The sequence below is a fragment of the Mustela nivalis genome (genome assembly GCF_964662115.1).
Source record: "Mustela nivalis genome assembly, contig: HAP1_SCAFFOLD_1882, whole genome shotgun sequence".
Taxonomy (NCBI): domain Eukaryota; kingdom Metazoa; phylum Chordata; class Mammalia; order Carnivora; family Mustelidae; genus Mustela; species Mustela nivalis.
The window spans coordinates 10,235-36,587 of NW_028134782.1; the positions used below are offsets into that span (position 1 = coordinate 10,235).

The 26,353-nt window shown below is 51.2% G+C and overlaps 1 protein-coding gene across 2 annotated transcripts in view; it reads left to right on the forward strand.

The window, feature by feature from the left end:
* Positions 1-2,818: 2,818 nt before the first annotated feature.
* The window catches only part of CTCFL (CCCTC-binding factor like), a 29,217-nt gene continuing 5,682 nt past the window's right edge, over positions 2,819-26,353 (forward strand). For both annotated transcript variants that reach the window (XM_082750802.1, XM_082750803.1), the window contains exons 1-10: positions 2,819-2,921; positions 3,530-4,056; positions 4,582-4,807; positions 9,126-9,296; positions 9,602-9,735; positions 12,289-12,409; positions 13,650-13,799; positions 15,650-15,810; positions 17,350-17,532; positions 25,470-25,590. In XM_082750802.1, the coding sequence (XP_082606928.1) occupies positions 3,541-4,056; positions 4,582-4,807; positions 9,126-9,296; positions 9,602-9,735; positions 12,289-12,409; positions 13,650-13,799; positions 15,650-15,810; positions 17,350-17,532; positions 25,470-25,590 (1,783 nt within the window). In that variant the 5' untranslated portion in view covers positions 2,819-2,921; positions 3,530-3,540. The remainder of the gene's footprint in view (positions 2,922-3,529; positions 4,057-4,581; positions 4,808-9,125; positions 9,297-9,601; positions 9,736-12,288; positions 12,410-13,649; positions 13,800-15,649; positions 15,811-17,349; positions 17,533-25,469; positions 25,591-26,353) is intronic.

Here is a 26,353-nt window from a genome sequence, read left to right on the forward strand (position 1 = left end):
ATCGTGGGCCCAAGAGTTCATGGTGGTTTTGTTGTTTTTCATGAGTTGTTTTTTTGTTTGTTTGTTTTTCATTCTAGACTAAATGCAGGCGACCTGCCTTGCGCTCCGTCCCGATCCCCTAACAGCAGGGACAGCCGGTCTACCTGGGAGAAACTGCTCCACACCCCCAGGGGCCAGTGGGATCAGCTCTCTTCCCTCTCCGAGGCTCCTGTGCCCTACACGCCCTTTGGCAGAAAGCCAGTGTCTCCTTCCCCCGATCTCACAAATGTTCCCTTATCTAGGAACGCAGGGAGGCTTCTAGAGTCTAGAGGGAAGGGTCGGTTCAGATTCCACAGGGAACGGGGACTGGACGCAGCATCTCCTCTCGGCCAGCTGCACCCCAAAGATGCCAGCTGTGCCAAAACGAGGCCCCGACTTTCCAGATCCTTCCAGAGACTGCCAGGTGTGCCCACTGCCTTGGGATCAAGGCTGGCTTACACATGGGCTCCAAATACTGCCGCCCAGATTTTTTTAAACCCATCCACTGGCACAGCCAGCCTGGAGCCTGCCATGCGGGCCACCTCGCAGCCCTGAGATGGTTTCTTCATTGTGATCCACTCGTAAAGGCTCCTCTCCCTTCCCCTGTCAGTGGGGCTGCCTGGACACTCTGGAAGGAAGACGACCTTCTGGGGTGTCCCCTCCATCCCCGCCTTCTCAAATAGGGCCCCTCAGAGGCTCCAAAGGGACACGTCTTTCAGTGACAGGCCTCCTAGCGCGTCCGAGATGACCCCTCCCGATGACTCCTGGGAGCGTCAGCTAAGAATAAGGAAAACAAATCCAGTTTGTGGTGCAGCTTCCCACTTAGGAGCAAAGTTGAGGAAAACTGCAGGTTTGTCTCCTCTGCTTTACCTCCTGCCAGTCCCCTTCCTCCAGGTCCCTGCCCCCACCACCACCCCAGGCGGCTCTTCCCCTGCCGCGCCTCCCCCCCCATCTCTCCCTTTCTCCTCTGAAGCCCCTACTTTTCCCCTCCAAGCCTACCTTGGTTTCCCCTCTCCATGTCCATCCCCCGCACTGGTCTCGAATCATCTTTAACAAATTTGTTTTTAATCGGTAGTTGAAATTTCTAATCACAAATTTATAACATAAATAGCCGCAGAACTTTCTAGCTGCACGAGTGTTAGAGCCATAAATGCAAAATTACCCAAGAAGGCACAAAATAGGTGGTGACTGTTGAAGCAGAAAAACTCATTTAAATGATTTAAAAGAAATTCTTAGAACACACCATTTTCCCAGCAACCTCCAAATAGTTATTGTCTCCATATCGTACACAGATTTGTAATAGAAACCCCAGACACAGACCCAAGCATCTAGAAAACGAATGCATGACCGCTGGTACATGGGTTTCTTTTAAAAAGTGAATTAAGTTCCTCTTTGTACCATTGAAAATGGGGGGGGGGGAGTGTCTGCACTATGCACAAGGATGTGAAGTAAAATCCGAAGAACCAGGAAAAGCAGTGTGGGGAGTAAGGCAGCCAGCAGAAAGTGTTTCTCTGGCTGTGGGCTGGGGAGAAACCCACCCGCAGCTGGTGGAAGACTCGCTCAGGCCACCGGGAAGCCAGTTCTCCAGGGAGGCTCTGGAACCCTATCTCAGCTGCCTCCTCCAGACTGCTTTCTCCTCTGAGTTGCCTGGAGGGTTTGGGGTCCCCCCCATCATCTAAATAAATTTATTCACAATCAGCAAACAAGAAAATTCCACAATCACTTTATTAAAATTTTGAAAAAAGTGAAAACAGGGACGCCTGGGTGGCTCAGTGGGTTAAAGCCTCTGCCTTCGGCTCAGGTCATGATCCCAGGGTCTTGGGATCGAGCCCTGCATCAGGCTCTCTGCTCAGCGGGGAGCCTGCTTCCTCCTATCTCTCTGCCTGCCTTGTTGCCTACTTGTGATCTCTGTTAAGTAAATAAATAAATAAAATCTTTAAAAAAAAAAAAAAAGGTGAAAGCAGAATAGAATGATTCCCTGCAAAGTTGTAAAACCACACCTTAAAAGAAAAAAAGTCAGAGGCTCCTGGGGGGCTCAGTCCGTTTAGCACCTGCGTTCCACTCAGGTCAGGATCCCACTGTCCTAGGATGGAAGCCGGCATCGGGCTCCCTGCTAAGGGGGAGTCTGCTTCTCCCTCTGCCCCTCACCGAGCTCATGCTCTCTCTCTGTCTCTCAAAAATAAACTCTTCCAAAAAATTTAAATTAAAAAAATTAAAAATAAAATTAATCCGTCAACTGTAAATGATTTTAATCACCCCTTAGCTCCAGATTTGTATTTATGCTGTATCGAGCTAGCGACAACCCAGCTCTTTCTGGACATCACCAAAATTACTGATTTCCATTACAAAGAACGTATTGCGGTGAAATCCGCCCAACAGGCAGGCTCTCCTGCGACCAGTCCGGGCACGAGGTGTGCTCAGGTCTGGCCGCCCACCATCCCCACCCCCGCAGGTGCGCCCCTACCCGCTTCCCACCGTGTCTCAGCGCCCCGTGCAAGTCGCCCTGCTTCCCTCCTCCTGCACCCCCCCCTCCAGCCCCCCCCCGCAGGTGCCCCTCTACAAGGTCCTCCACATCCATCTCCCAGGTCTCTGTGCACCCGCCGCAGGTGTCCCCCTATTTCGCCTCCAGAGCCACCCCTCCCAGGTCTCAGCTCCCTCTGAGGGTGCCCCTCCCCCCTCAGCTCCCCCATCATCCATTGCCCCCTCTCCCTGGCTCCGCCCCTTGCACGCCGACCCCCCACCTTTCCCGCCCGGCGCTTGCGCACTGCTGCATTTGACCCTCGCCCCCAGGCGGCCCACGAGCTGCAAGCAGCGGCGGGCAGCACGCGGCACCGGGCAGCACGCGGCACGAGGCAGCGACCACCAAGACCGGGTGGGCTGGGCGCCCAGGCCACGCCTCCTGGGTGAGGGGCCGCCCCAGGGACTAGACTCCAGCCCCCTCCAGAATGCAGGCTGCTCCCACTTGGCGGGTGGAGCCCAGGAGAGAGGTCCCAGGCTTGGCGGGGAGGCATGGGGTCAGGGAGGGACTGGGAGTGGGGGCGCCCCCAGGCCCAGAGGGTGGGCGTGCAGGGTCTGAAGCCGGCTAGGCTAAGTTTGCAGGAGCTGGAGGCTGGAGGCTCACCAGCCGCGTGGGCACATGGCGCTGTCTGGAGCTGTGTAATGGTGGAGAGTTTGCCCAGTCTCCACCTTGCTAGTACTGGCCCTCGCATGTGCATTTGCTGAAAGCCCTCTCAGGCCCCAGCTTCCTTGGCCCAGCCTCGTGCACCGGCCTAGATCCCGCTGGCACCCCACCTTGCTAGGCCTGAAATGTGCATTTGCCAAAAGCCTACCCAGGCCCAAACTTAGTAGTTCTAGAATCTTCCGTACTAACTCCTGCCTTCCCCTAAACTCTGTTGAGGCTCTGTTTCGTCTAGGCCTAGATGGAATCGACTCCCGGGAGTCCAGGACCTTGTCATGTCTTGGTCCGACCCCCCTGGGCCCTACCGGGACCGCTCTCTGGTTTCTCACACAGGCCACGTCACCATGGCAGAGACTGAGATCTCTGGCCCTTCGGGGCAGTTTACCAAAATCAAAGCACCGGAGCTGGTCCCAGAAGTCCTACTAGAGGAGGAGGAAGACGGAGTGTGCAGAGGGAGGGAGCCCCCGGGGCCCGGAGACGGGCAGGCCCTGTGCCCCTCCGGGCCCCTCCAGGCCAAGGGGCTGGAGCGCGAGCAGGAGCCGCTGCTCACCACGGAGGAGAGCGGGAAGCACATTCTGACGCTGCAGACGGTGCACTTCTCTGAAGACGTCAGCTGGCTCAGCCCGCAGCCCCAGGACGGCGTGCAGGGGACCGTCCAGCCGGAGGGCAGCGGGCCGCAGCCCCTGCTCTGGCTGGGCGAGGGGGCCCCGCCATGCGTCGCCATCAGCCTCCAGGAGGAAGTGTACTCGCTGCAGGAGATGCAGGTAATGGAGCTGCACGTTCTGGAAGGCGGCCTGGCCGGGGCCAGCGAAGAGAGCAAGTTTGTGGTGAGCCTGGCAGAAAGCCCTGGATTGTTGAAGGTAGGGCTGGTGTGAAGCAACAGACCCTGGGAGGCGGGGGGGGGGGGGGGGGAGGGGGTGTTGGCAGGTTGGGAGTTGGCCGGTTCGAGGGAGGGGGTGGAAGGGGGGGCAGATTAGGGGGGTTGGGGGGTGGGGGTAGAGGGTGGGACTCAGACAACTTGAACTTTCTTTCTTGGTTGCCCTTTGTGCGTGGTCAGGTAGGGACCAGGGAGCTCTAAGCTGCAGTTTCAGTTACACACAGTAAGAAGGCCGCCCCGGGAAAATCCGGGAAGACCTCCTGCTCTTTTCTAAGAGTTTAAAAAGTCACGCCAAGGAGGACACTACAAGGCGCACTGTGGCTTCAAAGAACAGTGTTCCGTTTCGATCCCTGAGCCCTGGATGCCTAAGAATGATGGCGTCAGCATCAGAGATGATCTTCTGCTTCTGTGCTGCTTTAATTCTTGTGTTTTTCTCTGTGTTCTGTGGTTTCATGGAGGCAGAGAGTCGAACCGAATGTCATGTAAGAGGCTCACTTTCATTTGTTAGCTTGAGAAAGGCCGGGACGAGGACCAGCTGCGGGCTGAAGGCAGGTTCGAGCCCCAGGCAGGAGAACAGCTGTTCCTGGTGGAGGCGGCGCCGGGAGATGGAGGAGGAGACGAAATCGTGCTGACCATTTCAAACCTGCACGTGGAAGGACCGGAAGATACGCCCGCATCCGGTCAAGGACACGCTGACAATGCCGACTCGCCAAAAAAAACAAAAAAGGCGAAGGGTAGGCCAGTTCGTAGCCCAGGAGATGGTGGACACGCGGGGGGCCGCCGTTTTTCCTTAGGGGCACGAGGTGGTGGTTGAGACTTTCTGCGGTTGACTTTTAGTCGCTTTCAGGCTGCCAGGAAATGGGAGACATGTTGAAGTCATGTTCCAGGTTGTGAATCCAGTCCCAAAGAGCTGGCGTCTTGGACGTGAATGTTTTTAAAGCAGAGTAAAGACGCTCCTGCAATGTTCCGTGTAGGCACAGAGAAGGGGGTCCCTGATCCGCCCCCAGTTTGCGGCCCCGGGTGGGGGGGGGCGTGGCGCAGGCCGGATGGAGGCGAGGGCAAGAGCCGCGGGGCCAGAAGAAGGCATGACGTCCAGAAGGCAGCGGAGGCATCTTGTAAGGAGGGATGTTTAGGTGAGGGGAGGGAAGAGGACTCGGAAACTGTAAAGACCGCGGATCCCCGCTCCTAACCCTTGAAGCTTAGTTCGAGTCATACTAAAACTACGGTTGTGTGGCGGCAGCCTACAGCGTCACGACCCTCAAAAATTACTTTTTTTGGCTTTTTGGAAAATACTAGTTTCTCTCTTATTTAAAGCCAGAGAGCTCACCCCCCAAATCTCAGTTTCTAGCTCATTTGTACAAAGTCATCTCTGGCCATGCGTGGCTGTTTCCTCCCAGCAACAGGTGTCCGGGGCCGGGCGGGGACTCCGGTTTCGAAAGTCGCACTGCTGCTTCTCCCTCCGTGTGGCTCAAGTCATTCATTCGGGTCCATGGCCTCTGGCTTCAGTAGGCAGCTGAGTTTGCAGTCTTTGCTGTGATATATATACATTTACACGCCCTTCCTGTGTATTTAAATCAAGAGATCACGCCCCCGAATTCCCAATTCCCAGGTCGTTTTAGTTTTCATCTACTCATGATTGTGTGCAACCATCCCCAGTACTTCCAAGCGCTTTTCGTCCCCCAAAGAAAAGTGAGCCGCAGGGACGCCTGGGTGCCTCAGTGGGTTAAGCGTCTGCCTTTGATTCAGGTCATGATTCCCGGGGTGCTGGGATGGAGCCCCATGTCGGGCTCCCTGCTCCGTGGGGAGTCTGCTTCTCCCTCTGCCTCTGCCCCTCCCTCCTGCTCATGCCCTCCCCAAATAAGTCAACAAATAAAATCTGAAGAAAAGCAGTAAGAGACGTGTACCCACTTAGCAGTCACCTCTGCATGCTTCGTTGAAATGGACTCGACACACACAGTACGTGGTCTCGGACACACACGTACGTGGTCTCGGACACACAGAGTTCATGGTCTTCTGTGTCCAGACCTCTTCACTGAGCATCACCAGTGCTTCGGTCCTTCGTCCCTGAGTGGTCGTGGGTCGTGGGGACACCGCGGGTTTCGTGTACGCTTCTGTCCATCCGTCACCATTTGCGCTGTGTCTGCATCTTAGCCAGCGTGAGTCGGGCTGCTGGGAGCAAGCGTGGACGCCTTGTTGTTTGCGTACTGTCCTCCTGTCCTTTGGGACGTGTGTGGAGGAGTGGAATGGACTTGCCGGGCTCGGGTGATCAGTCTATGTTTCAGTCTCTGTTCAGTGTTTAAGGACTTCCCAGTTCCCCCGGCAGCCGCACCGACCTACACCCCCCCCCCCCAGGAGCGCGGGAGGTTCCCGGGCCTCTACACTCTTGCCAGCCCTTCTTCCCCACTAAAAGAAAAAATTAGAGCCGTCTTAATGGCCATAAAGAGCAACCCACTGTGGCTTTGACTTGCGTTTCCCTGGTGCTAATCATGGCATAGGAAGGTGGTGAGAAGTTAACTTCAAGGTGTTCTACTTTCATGTGCTTCTGGCCATTATGGGTTCTCTCTGGAGAAAGGTCTACAGAAATCCTTTGCCCGTTTTTCAGTTTTTCAGTTTTGCTTCCTTTCACCGCTGCCACAAACACCTCGGATCCAGTGGCTCAGAGGATAGAAGGCGTTCCTTCACGGTCTCAAAGGCTGGAAGTCCGGGATCCTGGTGTTGGAAGGCTCTAGGAAGGAAAGCGTTCCAGGCTTTTTCTTAGTTTCTGGCATTGTCACGATCACAGCCTTTTTTTTTTTTTTTTCCACTCGTAGATGTGTCACTGGACTGTGCCTCTGTTGTCCCGTAAAATCCTCCCTCCCCCTGTGTGTCTCTCCCTGGGTTTCTGCTCTTCTTCGAAGGGCACCAGTCATACCCACCCTCATCCAATATGATCATAAGCTTGAGGACATCTGCAGAGACCCTGTTTTTGCAAGTAAGGTCACCGTTATGGATATTTGCCATTAGGATTTCATTGTATCTTCGGGGGGATCACAACTCAACCCATTAACCTTCTATTTCAAGTTTGTTGGGTGTCGTATCATGAAAGCCGCTGGCATTTGTGAGGTGCTTTTTCTGAATCTGTTGAGATGATGGTGTTTTTCTTTCTCTTCTTTTTGTTTATATGGTGTGTTGTGCTGATGGGCTAGCTGTGTTGAACCATGCTTCCATTCCTGGGATAAAGTCCACTTGGTCTCGGTACATAATCCTTTTAATAAACGGCTGGGTTTGGCTTACTAGTATTCTATTGGAAATTTTCCGTTTGTATTTATAAGCCTTATTGGTCCCTAGTTTTCCTTTGCTGACTTTGGCTTCAGTATCTAACACTGTCTTCATGGGATGAATTAGGAACAGCCCTCCTTTTTCGTGTGTGAATTTTGAAAAGGATTGATGTTAATTCTTTAAGCATCTGGTAGAATTCTCCAATGAAGACTTCTGGTCCTGGGGATTTCTTTGTGGGTAGTTGTTTGATTCATGATTCAATCTTTTTATTTGCTAAACATCTATTCAGATTTTCTATTTCTTCTTGAGTCAATGTCGGTAGTTGGTGTGTTTCTAGGAATTTTCCATTTCACTGGGTTATCTGGTTCGTTGGCATACACTCGTTCAAAGAACTCTCTTACAACCTCTACCCCTGTGTACAGTTGATAGTCCTGTCTCTACTTCCCTTCCTGATTTTGCTTATTTGACGTTTCTCTTTTGCTTCTTGGTTGCAAGTCTAGGTGAAGATTTGTCAGTGATGATCTTTTAAATGAACCCACTTCTGCCGCCATCAGTTCTGTTGTTTTCCTGTTTTCTACCTCACTTATGTCCATTCCAATCTTCATGATTTCCTTCCTGCTGCTAGCTTTCGGCTTGGGTTTCTCTTATTTGTTTAGTTCCTCCAGGTGTAATGTTAGGTGATTGATCTGAAATGCTTTTTCTTTTTCAGTGTAGGTGTTTACAGCTAAAAGTTTCCCTCTGAGCACTGCTTTGACTGCACTCTGTAGGCTTTGGTATGTGGTGTTTCTCTTCCATCTGGCTGAGTATTCCACAGTGACTTTGTGATTCCCCCTTTGACCCACTGGTCACTTGCGTTGTTTAATTTCCACATGTTTATGAATTTTCCAAATTTTCTTCTTCTTTTTTTTCCAATTTATTTATTTTCAGAAAAACAGTCAAATTTTCTTCTTTTATTGATTCTTGATTTCATGTCATCGTGGTCAGAAAGGATATGATTTCTATGCTTTTTTAATTTGTTGACTTTTTTAAAAAGATTTTATTTTATTTGAGGGAAAGAGTGTGTACGAGCAGGGGGCAGGGAGAAGGAAAAAACAGACTCTCCGCTGAGTGGGGAGCCCAAGGTGGGGCTCAATCCCAGGACCCCGGCATGGGGCTCGATCTCAGGATTCTGAGACCATGACCAAGCCAAAGACAGACAGATGTGCAACCGACTGAGCCACCCAGGCGCCTTTAATTTGTCAGTATTTGTTTGGTGGCCTAAAACATGGTTTTTCCTGAGAAATGTTCTGTATGTACCTGCAAAGAGTGTCCGTTGGACTGTTGTTGAGTCAAGTGTTCCGTAGATGTCTGTCATATCTGGTTGATAGCGTTAAATCTTCTGTTTCCTTGCTGATACTCTAATTGTCTTCTCTGTTGTTGAAGTCTCCCACTGTTACTGAAGTGCTTCTTTCTACACTCAGCTCTGTCCATTTTTGCCTCAGGTATTTTGGGGCTGTGTTATTTGGTGCGTATATATGTTTATAATTGTTCCACCTTTGTGACGGATTGGGTCTGTTGTTGTATAATCTCTTCGTTTGTCTCTTGTAACACATTTTGTCTTAAGGTTGCTTTGTCTGTTACTAGAGTTGTCCCAGGTCTTCTGAGTGCTGTTTGCATGGAATGTGTTTTGTTGAGTCACCCCATGATGCTTAAAAAAGGATGTGCCAAGTTACTTCAGTGTGTTTCCATGAAATTTGAACATCTCAAGGAAGATTTCTACAAATACACAAACTCTTTATCTTCTTCTTCTTGCAGAAGTAAAGCGAACCTTCCACTGTGATAGCTGCATGTTCACCTCTTCTAGAATTTCGAGTTTTAATCGTCACATGAAAACCCACAGCACTGAAAAGCCGCATATGTGTCACCTTTGCCTGAAAGCTTTCCGCACCGTCACTCTTCTGCGGAATCATGTCAATACCCACACAGGTACCCCAGAGGAGAAGGAGGTTTCCCATCAAGGATAAGTGTTAACGTTTACGTATGAATGCGAAATCTACCTATTGGCATATTAAAATAACATGTTGAACATTTAGTTTTCCTTCAGTTTTGCCTCAAAACATCAAATGTTACAAAGAGTTTTCTCCTAAATGTCTGGGGTATTTGTGATTTTTAGAGGGCCTCTTCTTAATTTTTAAAGCATTCTGAAACTGAGTCTAATTTATAGGTTATAAGTTCCTCAGAGAACGTGTGGTTGCGTCTTGTTTAATAGGATAAACTGTGGGATTTTGCAGGAACCAGGCCCTACAAGTGCGGTGACTGCGACATGGCATTCGTCACCAGCGGAGAACTGGTCCGACACAGACGCTACAAACACACTCACGAGAAGCCCTTCAAATGTTCCCTGTGCAAGTACGCCAGCGTGGAAGTAAGTTCATTCACATGCTTGAAGCTTCAAGGTGCTCTTAGTAAGAAGTGGACATGAAAGTTAAGTTAACACTAATAGAATCTCTTACAAAACTAAGTTTCCCTAAAGATATTATTCATACAAAATCTATGCAGGAAGTAATACTCATTCTATTTTCTGGGTGTAATAAAGTTGGAGGGGCACCTGACTCCGTGGGCCAAGCGTCTGGCTCTTGGTTTTGGCTCAGGTCACGATCTCTTAGTTGTGTGATGGAGCCCTGCTGGGTGTGGAGTCTGCTTAAGATTCTCCGTCTCCCTCTCCCTCTGCACCCATCCCCTGCTTGCGAGTTCTGCACGATCTCTCTCTCTCTCAAAAAAAAAAAAAAAAAGGAAGAAAGAAAATTGAATTTTTTTCTTTGAATACCAATTAACAAAAGTACAGTACAAATTTACAAATGAAATTACTTGTACTTGAGAAATGTTTCCCCAATGTGTTAGAAAGCCCTATCTGGTATTTTATGGAATTTACTCTGTTCTACAAAATCCAAGGGCGTTTGCTCGAACGGAACACAGAACCAATCAGAGTTTTCACTGCAACTTTGGGACTTTCCTCGGTGGAACCCGGACAGATACGAGGCAACTTGGGGAAGAATCCGATGTGGCCCGTTTCCCCTCTCAGACACAGGGAGACCACCTTCCTCAAACCTTGGTGGTGTGTTACGGTCCTTTCAACCAGATCGTTTTGTTTATACCTTCCGCGTGGCTCAGCCACGCTCCAAATGAAATGACAGCCGCCTGCGACACTTCCTTTGCCAAGCCGGTTCCTTACGAGGAGCTGTGAAGGGCTGCGTGGCTCTCCGTTCCGTGCACGCTGGGTCCTGGGTCCGAGCCCATCTGGGGACGGATCACACACTTGCGGGGAGCGGAGTGAAAGGGGACGGCTAGGATTTCATACATGACGCAACCCCATTTCGTAAATGAGGGAAACTCACAGACGGGGTCGGGATTTGGTTCCAAGAATTGTTTTCCCCACTATTACTATTTTTAAAAATTATTTGTCATCGGAGTGAAAGGTGGTGGCTGGGTATGAAACACGCAGCACAAAGCTGTCCGAGACTCCGAGACTCAAACCGCCCCCTTGTTGGTGCCCTGCGGGTTCTCAGCACAAGCTTGCGTGTCGGCAGAGAGCCGTCTTGTCTCGTCCACACGCAGCCCGAGGAGCGGTCGGCCTCGATGTAGGGACCCTGGCCACTGCCATTGCCCCTGCCCTGCTGCTCTGTTGCAAGGGGCAGGGGACATTGTAGTCATCTGAGCTCCCCCTGTCCTGTCCCTTGACACTGGGGCCTGCAGGAATATGTCCAAGCTGTGGGCTGATGATGACACCCCTGAAAGCTCGTGAACATCCCTCGTCGCTTGCTCCCTTGGGAGCCACGGAGGACAACTCTGCCCACAGCGGCCTGTGCTGCTCTCTCCACGGACCAAACATTTCCCGCTATAATTGTTAAAATTTTCTCTTTTGCCTTCTCATATACTCGAAGACATGCACTTTGCTTCTAAAACTCTCAGCTGAAGCTCTCCGTTCGCACCTTGTTTTCCATCTGAGTCTTGCGTGGTTCTCAGAATGTTCTCCAGGCTTAATGCACACTCGTCACATACCGGGAGCCAGACCCGGCATAGCTTTCCCGAGATAGCAGCCAGGGCCGACACCAGCTCTCTGACGGCGGTCGCCCAAGGGTGGCCCCGTGTTCTGCTGAAGGCAGATAAGGGCCCTCAGTAAGAGTGTGCAGGAGAACAGTTCTAAGAGGTGATCAAACAGACAAGAAAAATGATTAAACCAGAGGGAATATGCGGTTTACCTTTCAATTAATTGCCTGGGGTATATAATTAATCAAATTAGAAGTTGCTTCCTTTTACTTAAAAGTTTCTTCTTAGGGCACCTGGGTGGGCTCAGTGGGTTAAGCCTCTGCCTTTGGCTCAGGTCATGATCTCAGGGTCCTGGGATCGAGACCCGCATCGGGCTCTCTGCTCAGCGGGGAGCCTGCTTCCCTCTCTCTCTCTGCCTGCCTCTCTGCCTCCTTGTGGTCTTTGTCAAAAAAAAAAAAAAAAAAGTTTCTTCTTTAAAGAAACACTAATACTCGTGCCATTTAGGGCCCACACAGCCCGTCTCTGTGAAGTGCTTCACGGGGAGGTTGTTGGTCCATCAAAGACCCTGTTTCGAGGCTCCCGCTTATTTACGCGAACATTCGTCTTCCGGCCTCTGCGTGCGGATCTCCACCTGCCCCTGAGGCGAGAACCCCAGACTTCGGCCTTCCCTTTATAACACGCGGTGGGTCTGAGAGTTTCTCGAAATTGCTGCTCCTCGCCCACCGAGGACCTCAGACGCACCCGTCAGATGGAAAACCTCACCCCGGGTGCAGGGAAACAAAGTCACGAGTGGTTCTCCGTGTTGGGCGCGTGCGATCCCCGTGGACGTTACAGTCGGAGCGATCTCCAGATCTTCTGTGACGCTGACTCACAGGAGGCGCTCACGACGCGGAAGTGTTGACCGTCCCCCGTCCCCTCGTCTGTCTCCCAGGCCAGCAAGCTGAAGCGCCACATCCGCTCGCACACGGGGGAGCGTCCCTTCCAGTGCCTTCTGTGCAGCTACGCCAGCAAGGACACCTACAAGCTGAAGAGGCACATGAGGACACACTCAGGTAGCGCGAGCGGGTTCGGCCCGGCGTCCCCGTGGCACGGGAGCTGGGACAGAACGTTCCTGGTGGCCCGTGGGAGGCGCAGACGTCAGAGCGAGCATCTCCATCCCTTCTGGGGAGTTGCGCGGCCCCTCTGCATGCGCTTAGCCCCGGCGGGCCCACGGCGGGCGGGGAGCGGACCACCGTCCAGTGTCTGCCTCCGGGGCTGCATCAAGGATGTCTGTCCCCTGCTTCACTGACCCTCCCGTTTTAAGGCAGAACAGAAAGCGTGCTGGTTTCCTCACGCGCTTACTTTACTTTTTAGTTATTTTTCATGGGCCTGTAGTGGACACACACACTCGTTTCGGGGGCACAACAGAGGGACTGTCCGGTCACACACTTGACTCAATGCTCATCGTAAGTCCCCTTCTGCCCCCGCACAAGCTGACACACACGACGTGAACACAGAACCGCCAGTCACACGCCCCGGGCCAAGCTGTACATCCCCGTGACCTGTTTATTTTATAATTGAAATTTCATACCCCTTAGTCTCCTTCCCCTGTCGGCCGGTCCCTCAAGCCCGCTCTCCTTGGCCACCTCCAGTTCTCTGCATCGATGGGTCCGTTTTGTCCGTTTTGTTCCAGAGAGCCCACATCTAGGAGAAATCCAACGGTGTCTTTCTCTGCCTGAATCTTTCACTTAATGTGACCCCCCACTAGGCCCACCCATGTCATCGCACATGGCAAGATCTCATTCTTCTTTGGTGGCTGAGCAATATCCCATTTTATGTATAAATACATACACATACGCACCACTTCTTTACTGAACTGTTGTTCAGTAAAGTCGTCAGTTGTCAGTCACATTGCAGGAAACCCAGGGGGCCATGTATCTTTCCAAATCACTAAATACCCAGAAGTGGGACTAGTGGGTTAGGTGGTATTTGTAGCACTTACTCTACGTATATTCTTTGTACGAAGACTGTGTTTACGTGTATGTCTCTGTTCTGTAGACCTGGGTGGGCACAGGCAGCTGGCGGGGACCAGTAGCTCCCAGATGGCGGGAGAGCCGCCCGTCTGAGCCCCTGTCCACAAGCTGTGCTTGACGTAATGTTCAGGCTCCAGTCGTGTGGTTAAATGTCCAAGGAAGGGGTTGAGACGGGAGCCTCGGGGATGAAGAACGGCTTTCAGCTTCAGGGACCTGTGGAGGGGATCCCGGTTTGCTGGGCGAAGCCACCAGAGGGTCACTTTTGTCGTCCGTGTCACAGGCGAGAAGCCGTACGAATGCCACGTGTGCCACGCTCGCTTCACCCAGAGTGGCACCTTGAAAATACACATCGTACAGAAGCACAGCGAGAATGTCCCCAAGTACCAGTGTCCGCACTGCGCCACCGTCATCGCAAGGAAGAGTGACCTGCGTGAGTGTCTGGCTTCATGAACTTCCTTTAGGGACGGTACTGGTTGGCCCTTAGGGGACACAGCCTGGAAACTCGTGGAGCCCTGGCCTGATGACGGCAGGCTCCTGGTCTGCAGAACCCGCTGCCGAAGAGGGTTTTTTCCCCAGCGGTCCTGTGGTGCCATCTAGTGGTGAAATGGCAGAAGTGCAATTCCGTGGCTTGTTTCTTGTGGCTCTAAGCCTGTTCACTTCCGGGTACACCTGCTAAGCAGTCAGTCACCCGTATGTTAGCTCTTGAAGGACTTCCACCGGTACTGTTTTGTTCCACATTGAGCCTGGTTTTACAGAGGGTGGAGGGGCTTCGATGATGGAGGAGCTTAGAGACACAGCGTGAACTGCCCCATGGTCCCCTAAGCTAGGAGGGGCCCAGGTGCCCAGAGGTGGCCTGACTCTTAAAGTTCTCCTGAGTGATACTGTGCGGACCTTTCTTAGACCCCTCCTGTGACCCTAAAACGTTCTGGGAGCTGAGGTTGTGACAGGGAGAACCCAAACAGCCCTCCCCTTAGGGGACTCACTGCAGTAAAAGGGGCCAGCCTGTGCCCCGACATCCTTGTCGTGACATGGGACACCCTCTTCGTGGCACGAGACAGCACGGAGCGAGAAAGGCACGCACCGTGAGAGACGCTGAATGCCAGATTTAGGAGTTGGGGTTTGATCCTGCCCCCACGGAAAACTGGGCAGGGCTCAGCAGGGGAGAGACGGTGAGTGATGAGCCTCTCCCCTTCGTTCCGGGAATCCTGGGCTTCCCGCTGTCCCTGATCTCACTTCTCTTGCCAAAGCGTGTAACACCGTGATACTCAGAGCATGTTAGCACAAGTACAAGTCACGGATTCACCCGGAGAATGTCTGGAGATGAGGTGCACAGTTTGAGAACATTTCTGGAAGAGTGAGGGTGGTTTTTTGGAGCCTTAACCTTTTTCTAAAAATCTGGAACATTCTGTCAACGTTAGTATAGTTACCAGCATACCACAAAACACAGCCTAGTGGGACTTTTTAGGGCACAAGGGCTACACGTCTGTTCCCAGCACAACAAAATGAGTAGGTTATGCCTCATCTCGGTGGGGGGGGGGCCCTCCCAGACCCGGTGAGATGCTTTGCGAACTCCGGAAGTCTTCCTGACTGCCCCTGCCAGGGAGGTCAGGCTCCCCAGTGACTGGGTCAGCACATCACGGGTGGACCTCCTCCAGCTGTCCGTTGGGGTTTGGCCTCTCCCCCGAAGGGCCACAGACCACCATGTGTGAGACTCAGTTCGGTAGAAATTATTCTGAAGTACGTCCAATCAGACCTCACTACACGTCCTAGATCAGTGACAACAGAGGAAGAAAGCAGGCCATCGACTTCTAACAGAACATCTCAATTTTTTTTTTTAAGTTAGGTTAGAGAGGTCCTATCTTTGTTATGCAAAATTGCCTTAACGTTATCCTGAAAACCCACCTACACCGTGATCAGGTTCTCAGAGCACTTGGTTCAGTGACCACGTTGGGTCTGCTGTGCCGCAGCTTCCGCGGGACCTCCCTGCCTAGTGCAGGGGTGATCCGTGGACCTGCCAGGACAAGGTGCCTTCTGAGCAGTGCCCAGCATGGAAGGATTTCATTCCCCGGGAGGCAGAAGGCCTGGGGACCTTCTGGCTGTCACAACTGGGGAAAAAGGATGCTGCTGGTATCTACTGGGTCAGGGACGCCGCTGAACTCGCCACAGTGCCCAGGACAGCTACCCCAAGAAGAAACCAGCTCCCGGGGCCAGCAGTGCTAAGACGGAGAAGCGCCGACACAGGGCTCAGGAGAGCAGCCAGCGCCCGCCCTTCTGTTTCAGGTGTTCACCTGCGCAACCTGCACACGTACAAGGCCACGGAGATGAAGTGTCGCTGCTGCTCTGCGGCCTTCCATGAACGCTACGCCCTCATTCAGCACCAGAAGACTCACAAGAACGAGAAGAGGTTCAAGTGTGAACACTGCAGTTACGCCTGCAAGCAGGTACGAGGTCCCAGGCGATTCGGGGAGGCGGAGGGAGGCCGTGGTGTGTGCAAGACGGGAGTGTTGCAGGCCATCCTCTGTCGCCGTGAAAATACTGAACAGTTGTTCTTTCAGAATAACCAGAAAGCAGCCGTGGGCCAACATGTCCAGGCGACGATTCTTAAAAGTATGGTTGAGAGGGGCGCCTGGGTGGCCCAGTCGGTGAGTCGTCCGACTCTTGGTTTCAGCTCAGGTCATGATCTCAGGGTCGTGGAATCGAGCCCCAAGTCGGGCTCCACGCTCAGCGAGGCGTCTGCTCCAGAAATCTCTCTTCCTCCGTTCCTCCCTCCCCGTGCATGCTTTCTCTTTGCGGTCTCCCGAAACCCAGCGGCAGGGGAGAGGAAAGTGCCCAGCGGGTTGTCCGAGTTGCTAGCCCAACTAGCCTGGACCCCTTCTTCCCTGGACCACTGCTCCCACTTGAAAACACGAGCGACAGACTCGCCTCTTCCGTCTCAGACGTTTGGCAACACTCTGCCCTTTTTCTGAAAGTAAATAAAATGAGTCCGTCACTTCCAGGAAAATGTGTTGCCAAAGATCTGATTTCAGCTGTCAAGAGGAAATACACAATTAGAAAATTGTATTTCCACCACCGGGAGCTTGACAGCTTGCTAACACATGACTTTTCTAACAAGACTGGAGCGATTTTAAGGAAGCATTTCTTCATAGAGCTTCCTGAAATGTGTCAACAGTTGGAAGCTCTGCATTACTCAATAAACTGAGATTTGCCAGATGACCGATCAGTCCACTATTTTACAAAATCATTCATGTAGGTAAAAGATTCCCTCCAAGTACAAGATAGGTCAGTGGACTGGGCTGGAATGGAATCCAGAAAGGCCCGTCTTCCCCATGCGCCCTTCCTCACGCCCTCCTCCCGGGGCAGGGTCGCTCCGTCCCTCCGGGGCCACACTGTCCGGGAAGGAGGGTGCGAGGAAAGGCGTGCGGGGAACAGAGAACTCATAAGAGAGAGCCTTGAAGAAACACAGTTCAGTTTCAAACAGGAACCTAGAAGTGGGCATGTGTCTTCTCTGCGAGACCATGGCATTTAAAATAAAACATAAAATGGGTCTTTCGCTTGACTTTATATGTATTTGTGTCCTGCTTCTCCCAATTATATACTCATATAAATCTTAGTTAAAAATTCTGGTTATTTCCTCACTGAGAGCAGCTTTGATCACTTTTATGCTTTTAAATAGGTAGTAAGATTTGTCCTAGTGATTATCATTTCGCTCCCCAAGGAATGTTCCACTACAGGCCACGAGGGGCTGTGGGACCTGCTGGGAGCTCGCTGGTGGCGTGGCAGTGGGGAAACGGGCAAGTTTGGTTCCTGGTGGGGCAGGCTGTGCTCCACCCTAGGAATGCCGCCCTGACAGTGTGTGCGCCGCCGTTTTTCCTCACCATGCGCTCCTCGCTGGGGAGGGAGGGAAAGTATAAAATAACATCAAGGATGAAAATGTCTACGTGTGTTGCTCAGCAGCTTGTCTCCCTTGGCTTCCCTCCCAGGAACGTCATATGACCGTTCACATCCGCACCCACACGGGGGAGAAGCCATTCACCTGCCTCTCGTGCAGTAAATGTTTCCGGCAGAAGCAGTTGCTAAACGCGCACTTCAAGAAATACCACGATGCCAGTTTCATCCCGGCCGTTTACGGATGCCCCAAGTGTGGTAAAGGCTTCTCCCGCTGGGTAAGCTTACTTAAGTCCCAGTAAATCCTCCTCGAAGAGGTTCCTCTGTTTCACAGGCGCTGAAACCCGGGGAGTTTAAACCCAATTATAGAAACTCGCCAGGGCTGAAGGCAGCGTCTGTCCTGCCGGGGGGAAGTGGTTCTTAGCTTTTCGGAGTCACCGAGCTCTTGAAAATCTTATGAAAGTGTGGTCTCCCCTTCCGAGAAAAGAAAAAAAAAGACAGTTCTGCAAAGAAAATCTTGCAGATCGTTTTAGGGAACTCTCATACTCCCCAGAACCTGCAAGGACGCCTGCTTTCGGCGTAACATGTTAACATTGTTCCTGTGAATTAGATTTAGGCTGCTTCACAGAGAGGATGCAGGTTTCAGCACATCTCAGAGACGTTCTTAGAAAAGTGTTGCTGGTAATTCTTTAAGAAATACCTTTAAAAAAAAAAGTACCTTTAGTCCTCCGTTTATTTATTTTTTAGGCGCTGTATTCATTATCTGTCACCATCTAACAAGTTATCTCAAAACGTAGTGGCTTAAGAAAAACAACAGACGTGTATTACCGCACATTTTCTGTGGGGCAGGAATTTGAGAGGGGCTTGGCTGGGTGGATCTGGCTCAGCATCTCTCGTGAGGTTACAGTCTGGTTATTGTCCACTGGGGGCCGCCTCATCCAAGGCCTGGCGGGGCCTAAAGCTCCACTTCCAAGATGGCGCCCTCCCCTGACGGTTGGTAGGAGGCTTAGTTCCTCACCACATGGACCTCTCCATTGGGCTGTTCCTCACCACCCCCAGCAAGGGGGAGAGAGTGAGGGGGAAGCCACTGGGCCCTTTGTCAGCTAGTTTTAAAAGTGACCCATTACCTGTATTCATTAGAAACAAATCAGTAAGTCCAGCCCACATTCGAGAGTGGGGAGTGGTGGGTTTTTTTGAAAGGAAGAGTGTGGAAGAATTTGTGGCCTTTGAAAAACCAGCCCAGATGATGGACCAGATCCCTAGACCATGTATGTGCTCCCGGCTAGCTTTTGTAAAAGTGTCTGAATGATCTGAAGTTGACCCTGTTCATGGGGAGAAAGCTTTCTCTTTTCCCTTTGTGTGTTTCTGGGTAATTCCAGAGCATTAATACTCAAGTTCAGAATTTCGAATACAAGTAGTGGCAATGCTCCAAACATAGCCGCGTTCATACCGAGTTAACACTGTAAAGAGTCAGCAGTGTAAAGACTCTGCGTTTCAGTGTGAAGAACCAGGAAACAGAGAAAGAATGAGTCCACCTCATAGAATTCCTCGGAACATATTCTTCCTGCGTTCAAGGAAGTGCATTTGGACTTGCTTCTAGCATTCGGGCGTGCCTTGGAAAGAGCGTGGGCTTCAGTTCCACAGTAGAGCACATGTCATGATAAACTGAGCTGAAGGAATGTTTGGTTTTCCGTTGCATGTGAAAGTTGACGTTGATGCTGTGCTGTGGTCCGTTAAGTATGCAGTGGCATTACGTCTTAAAAAAAGCATAGACCTTAATTTAAAAATACTTTACAGCTAAAAAATGCGAACCATCCTTTGAGCTTTCGGCAAGTTATAATCGCTGATCCCAGATCACCATAACAAACACAATAACAGTGAAAATTTTGCAATATCATGAGAATCACCAAAGTGTAAATACTGTCCGTAAACTTGCTCGGTGCAAGACTGCTACGGACTTTTCACTTGTAAAAAAATGCAGTTCCTAAAAGTGCAGTAAAGCAGAGTATGGTAAACTGAGGTGTGCCTACATCAGAGACCTCTTACAGCTTCAAGATGAAGAGACAAATACCCAGTGAAAAATCAGCAAAGGGCCTAAACAGACATTTCTTCAAACAAGACCTACAAATAGCCTGTGAGCGTGTGAAATGAGGCTTAGCGTTGTTCGCTGCTTGGGAAATGCAGAGCAGAATCACAGTGGGAACACCTACGGCCAGCCTTGAGGGGTCTACAGTCAAAGGAGACAGATGACAAAAGGTGTGAAAAAAATCGAATCCCTCTTATAGCCCCGGTGGGATTTGAAAATGGTGACACCACCTTGGAAGACAGTCGCCGTTTCCCAAAAAGTGAAACATAAAGTTAGCATACGATTCAGCCGTTCCACTCCTAAGCGTATGCTAAAAAGAACTGAAAACACAGGACCACACAGAAACTTGTACACAAAATTCATAGCCATAGCATTCACAAACAACCCCAAAAAGTGGAAACTACTGGCACGTGCGTCAACTGATGAATGGACAGAACACTGTACATCCATGCAGTGGAATATTACACAGCCATGAAAAGGAATGAGGTACGTATGCACCCGATAACGTGGTAAACCTTAAGAGAAGCCATATATTCTATGACTCCCTTTTTAGGAAATGTCCATAATATTCAGACAGAAAGTAGCTTAGTGGTTGCCAGGGGCTGGGGGAGGGAACATGGAGAGTGACCCTTAAGGGCTTAGGGTTTCTTTCGGAAATGTTCTCAGCTTGATGGTGGTGACAGTTTTACAATGCTAGGAATAAACCATTGAGCTACACAATTTAAGTTAAAGATGACTTGTATGGTGTATGAATTAAATCTCAATAAAACTGTTAAAAAAAATTAATCCATTTTCGGTTCCATTTGGAAGTTCCCACTCTGTCCTGACAACAAGTAAACACCTGAATAGATTGAAAAATTAACTCTTGTAGGATCTGTAGGAGAGGGGAGGACACGGGGCCAAGCGCCGGCCCGGAGAATGGAGACAGACAGGTGAACAAAGTCGAGGCCGCCCAGAGCGGGGACTCCCGGGTAGAGGCCTCCACGGGAACCAGTGCAGGGGCAGGGAGACCTGAACGGTGATTGAGGACTTGTTGGAGGCTCAGGGCGACCACCTGAGAGCACTGCGAGTCTTACCACCAGGAGCCGGATCAGGCTCCCGCAGTGAACAATCAGAAGAAGAATCTCCTTCTGCTTCCTTCCAGCAGGAGGAAGGGGAAGAAGGGATCTGAACCACTCCAGAACATTCTGTGCTCCTTACCAAGGTCTCCCTCTGGGGAAACCAGCTCACCAGAGCCTAATCCGCTGGGATATCATCAGAGCTAAGTGTCCCAGTGGAATGGAGACCCCCGACTCCAGCCCACGAGAGCCATCGGGTAGCACCTGCGGTGGAAAATAAAGCCAAGAAACTCTTGTGAGGTTCACGGTCCAGAGGCTCAGTTCACGGACACAGTGAGACCCGCTCCGGGGCTGCAGAACATGCCCCCTCCCCCCACCTCCCCTCCGCTTACCAAAGCCCTGTTTACAGCAGCTCCTTTCCCCTGGGCGTCAAGTCCAGCTATCAGGAAAGCATGACGAGGCACCCCCCCAAAAAAGTCACAATCTGGAGAGACAGAACAGCGAAACCAGGCATGGCAGGGCCGTCGGAACCACCTGGAATTTAAAACAGCCTGAAGGACACGCTGAAGGCGCGCTTGGATAAAGTCGACAGCACACGAGACCGGGCGAGTAACGAGAGGTGAGCCGAGAGGGGCGCCTGGATGGACAGAGAGGAAAGTTGTGCAGAATTCACGTCTGCTACAGGAGGGAGGTCCAGAATGCACAAAGACCTCTTAAAACACAACCCTGAGGGGCGCCTGAGTGGCTCGGCGGGTTAAAGCCTCTGCCTTCGGCTCAGGTCATGATCCCAGGGTTCTGGGATCGAGCCCCGCATCGGGCTCTCTGCTCAGCGGGGAGCCTGCTTCCTCCTCTCTCTCTCTCTCTCTCTGCCTGCTTCTCTGCCTACTTGTGATCTCTGTCTGTCAAATAAATAAATAAAATCTTTAAAAAAAAAAAGGGGGTGAGCAGAGAGAGAGAAATTCTATGAAAGAACAGCAAAGAATTGCTACAATGGAGAAAAGTGCTCTGATGAATGAGATCAAAGGAAGGCCTTATAAATGGAGAAGAATGGGCCATGTTTATGGATAAGAAAACAACGTCCCAGTGTCAGTCCTTTAGAACTTGATCTACAGATTCATGCAATTCCTTTCAAAACCCCTGCGCTTTAGGGACACCCAGTGGCTCAGTCAGGTGAGCGGCTCTTGACGTCGGCTCGGATCGTGATCTCAGGGTCCCTGGAATCCGTGCTCAGCGGGGACCCTGCTTGAGAGTCTCCCCCGACCCTGCCCCTCCCGTGTCCTCCCAAAATAAATAAATCTAAAAAAAAAAAAATCTCAGCACATTATTTTGCCAATACCAACAGAATGGCTTTAGATTTACGTGGGGAGACAAAAAACCGAGCATCGCCAATGCAGGACCTAAAGACAACAAAGCTGCAGACGGATCTGCCCGCCTTCGAGATCACCGTGAAGCCGGAGTGATCACGGCACTGTGTGCTGCTGACAGAACAGACACACACGTCCGTGGGACAGAGAGCCCAGACACAGACCCACACCTCCCGTCCGCTGAGATCTCCAACAAAGGAGCAAAGACAGCGCCGTGGAGAAAATACCGTCTTTTCAGCTGATGGTGCAGGAAGAACTCGAATCTGCATGAAAAAAAAAATCCAGAAAGAGACCTGACACCCTTCCCTAAAATTAATTCAAAATGGATCGCAGACCGAAATGTTCAAATGCAATACTATAAAACTTCTGAAGATAACGAGAAAATCGAGGGTAGGGCGGGGACTTTTCAGAGATGACACCAAAAGCGCCATCCACGACAGAAATCTCGCGGAAGCCGGCCTCCACTAAGATGCACGACCTCTGACTTAAGAAGACCAGCTCCAGACAGGGAGGAAAGTTGTGCAGAATTCACATCTGATACAGGAGGGAGATCCAGAATGCACAAAGAACTCTTAAAACACAACCCTAAGGGGCATCTGACTGGCTCAGCGGGTTAAAGCCTCTGCCTTCGGCTCAGGTCATGATCCCAGGGTCCTGGGATCGAGCCCTTCAGGCTCTTTGCTCAGTGGGGAGCCTGCTTCATCCTCTCTCTCTCTGCCTGTCTCTCTGCCTACTTATGATCTCTGTCTGTCAAATAAATAAATAAAATCTTAAAAAAAAAACACACATACACAACCCTAAGAAAACACACAACCCAATTAAAAAATGGGCAAGAACTTTTACAGACGCTTCACCAAAGGTATATGGGTGTGAAGTGAATGCATGAGACATGCTCCACATCATATACCTTTCAGAAATGCACATAAAACAAGACCCCATCACACACCTATCAAAAATGGCCCACATCCAGAGCGCTGAGGACACCAGCCACTGGCCCAGATGGGGAGCAGCAGGTGTGCGTGGGCCTTGCCGGTGGGCGTGCAAAACGGCGCAGTCATTTTGGAAGACAGTTTGGTGCAGCACCGTCGGAAGACAGTTTGGTGATTTCTTCTAAATTTAACGAACTCTTACCATACCGTGCAGCAGTCACACTCCTGTTCACCCAAAGGAGTAGAAAACTTACATCCACATAAAAACCTGTTCCCGGATGTCTATAGCTGCTTTATTCATAATCACCCAAAGCTGGAAGCCACAAGGATGTTCTTCAGCAGGTGAGTGGATAAACGGGTCCATCCAGACAATGGAAGAATATTCGGGGCTGCAAAGAAATGAGCCACCAAACCTTGCAGACGTGGAGAAACCTTAAACGCTTACTACTAAGGGAAAAGGGCTGGCACTCTACGGTTCCAACTGTAGGGCATTCTGGAAAAGGCAGAACAATGGACACAGTAACAAGACGGTGGTTTCCATGGATTGGGAGGAAGGGATGAGCCGGTGGAACACGGGGGAGTCTGAGGGCAGCACAGCTCATCTGTGGGTGCAGAATGATGGACACGGTCATCGGACATCTTCCGCACCCACGGAACGAACAACACCGAGCGTGAACCCCTGTGTAAACCGCGGGCTTTGGGCGACTTTGATGTGTGCACGTAGGTTCATCGGTTGTAACAAAAGTACCCCCCATTCTGGTGGGGGCGCGGATCGTGGGGGAGGCTGTGCGTGTGTGGGGGCAGGGAGCATAAGGGAAATCTTACTATGTCTCCCTCTCCGTTACGCTCTGAACCTAAAACTGCCCTAAAATATGAGGTTTTTAAAAATAAATATGTATATATCTGGATACTTGAATCCAATTTAATTTTTAGCAAGTACATGGTTCACCAGCTGCCACTCCTCATCACGCAGCGGTTTCCACGCCAGGATATGTCGTAGGGCTGTGGGCGTCCTTCCGCCCCAGGGAGGAACCCAGCTCTGGACTCCAAATGGCGGGTCCCTCCTCTCTTGAGAAGCAGTCCTCTGACACGACTGTCTGTCCTATTACTCTGCCCCGGGTCCTAAATAATCTCGTTGCCCTCTCGGTTTATTTAATATCTTAGCGAATTACCTTGTAGGGGCTGGGTGTGGTTCGGGTTGTTCATTACTCCAAATCCGACATCCAGAGCCACCAGCCACGAGGTTCGTGAATTGGGAGGGAGACTGTGTGTTTGTGGACACAAGCACGGGCTTTGCTGGGGAAGAGGACACAGCGATCGTCATATCCTCCAAAGAATCCTTGGTCCCAGAAGGCTTTGTTTGTGCAGAATCAGCATCTAAGTCAGGGACTGGCAAAGTTTCTCCTGTAGGGGCCAGGAAGTAATGTGTTCAGCTTCGCAAACCGGTTTCTGACCCAGCTACCACTGTAACAGAAAAACATCCACAGGCGGACAATTCATAAATGAATAGACATGGCAGTGTTCCAGAAAATTTCATATATATATATATATATCTTTTATTTATTTAAGAGCGAGAGAGAGAGAGAGAGCAGAAGCGGGGGGAGCAGCAGAGGCATAGGTAGAAGCAGGCTCCCCGCTCAGCGGGGAGTCTGATTTGGGACTGGATCCCAGGACCCCAGGATCATGACCTGAGCCAAAGGCGACACTTAACGCACTGAGCCACCCAGGTACCCCCAGAAAACTTGTTTTTCAAAAACAGTTGGCCGAATGGATTTGACCCTTGGGCCATGGTCTCCCAACCCAAAATGGAAGACGTTTCAATAACCCGCACCAACCCTCTCCTCTTGCACATGAGTCCTTCCCCTTCTACCCATAAAATCCAGGACAGTCCGGCAGAGCACCACACTGAAGCCGGGGTGGAGGGGGGAGTTAGGTGGGAGGTGTTGTTTCACTGGCCAGTGGACTGCCCTGTCACCAGGATCTCACTTCCCGTGTGAACTTCCCAAACAGTGAAAGATTTCTAGCTTACGTCATTGTGGGTGTTCCTGTGTGAGAATGCATCGTTCATAGTCTTGACCGGGAAACCTGTGACTTCCCTCTTGATTCTGAGTGTCGTGTGTACATTCAGTAACTCCACGCACGGTAGGTCGGGAGAGGGCCTGGCGGGGCAGTGGCACTCACATGGGGTGTGACGGATTTTCTCAAAACTGACAGTCTGTTCAGTTTCTGGTTCCACATCAAGCCTCGCTTGGGAGAGTAGACAGATTCCAGAAGAACAAATGTCTTCTCATGGACTCCTATATATATTTATAAATATACAGATTTTATAAATATATATATATATATATATATATATATATAAAATAAGCTCACTTTTGGCTAGACCTAAACACAACAGAGGGGTCCCCTTTTTTAAAAGCCACCTTTTTTGTACAAGAATAGACCAGGCATTGGGCACCTGGTGGCTCAGTCAGTTGAGTTTCCCACTCTTGATTTTGGCTTAGGTCGTGATCCCAGGGTCATGGGATCGAGTCCTGTGTCGTGTCCGCTTGTCCCTCTCTCTCCACTCCTCTCCCCACTCGCACGCACTTGCTCGCTCTCTCAATTTAGAGTAAATAAGTATCAAGGAAGAAAGGAAGGAAGGAAGGATGAATGGATGAATATACCCGGCGCAGGTTTCCCTGCTTTCCAATGGCTGGGACTTTACCCGTGGGATTCTAAATGGCATTCTGTCCGTGCTGCTGACCCGCTGTGTGCCCTGTGTCATTCCTCCAACAGAGTAACATGCAGAGACACTCGGCGAAGTGTGGCGCGGGGCCAGGAAAGCCGGCCGCCTCGGGGAAAGTGAGAAGAAGCAAGAGAAAGCTGGCCGTCCGAAAAGAAGCAGTCCAGGAAGACGGTAACTCGTTTTCAACAACCTCGGTTCTAATCTGAGTGATTTTCTTGGGATCACGGCCTGGGCGCTGAGTGTTACCGTGCAGGGGACGCACCAGTGTGTGCTGGGCCCACTCTGTGGCCTCCCCCACCACCTCAGGCAGGTTTTGAGATCCGTTTTGCACACCTCCCGGCTAGGGGTGGGAGTGGTCCCTGGCCCAGTGGGCGCAGTGGCTCCTGCACCTGTTTGAGCTGCAGAGCGCCCCCTGGTGGACTCCACATACCCGTCACGGGGGCTCCTGGCGGGACTGGCTCCCGAGGCGGAAGGCTGCCCCCTCTTAAGCCAACAGGCTGTTGCCTGAACCTGGCTGGTGCCTGTAAAGGTCCTGGGGCTGCTGTGGTGGTGGCCACAAACTGAGTGGCTTTAGAGCAACAGAGGCTCACTCTCTCTTAGCTCTGGGTCCTGGAAGTCCTAACTCAAGGTGTCAGAAGAGCTTGTGCTCCCTCTGATGGTTCTGGGGAGATGCTCTCCTGCCTCTTCCTGCTGGTGGCTCCAGGCTTCTCTTGGCTTGTGGACACCTCCCTCCAGCCTTCCTCCCTCTTGTCTCTCCTCTTCTTTCCAAGGACGCTTGTCCCTGGAGATAGTGCCTGAAAAATCTGAGATGATCTCATCTTGAGACCCTTAACCTAATTAGATCGTCACAGACCTTTGTTTCACATGAGCTTACGGTCACAGGTTTGGGGAGTTAGGATGTGGACCTCTGTCCTTTGGGGCCACTGTGGGCATC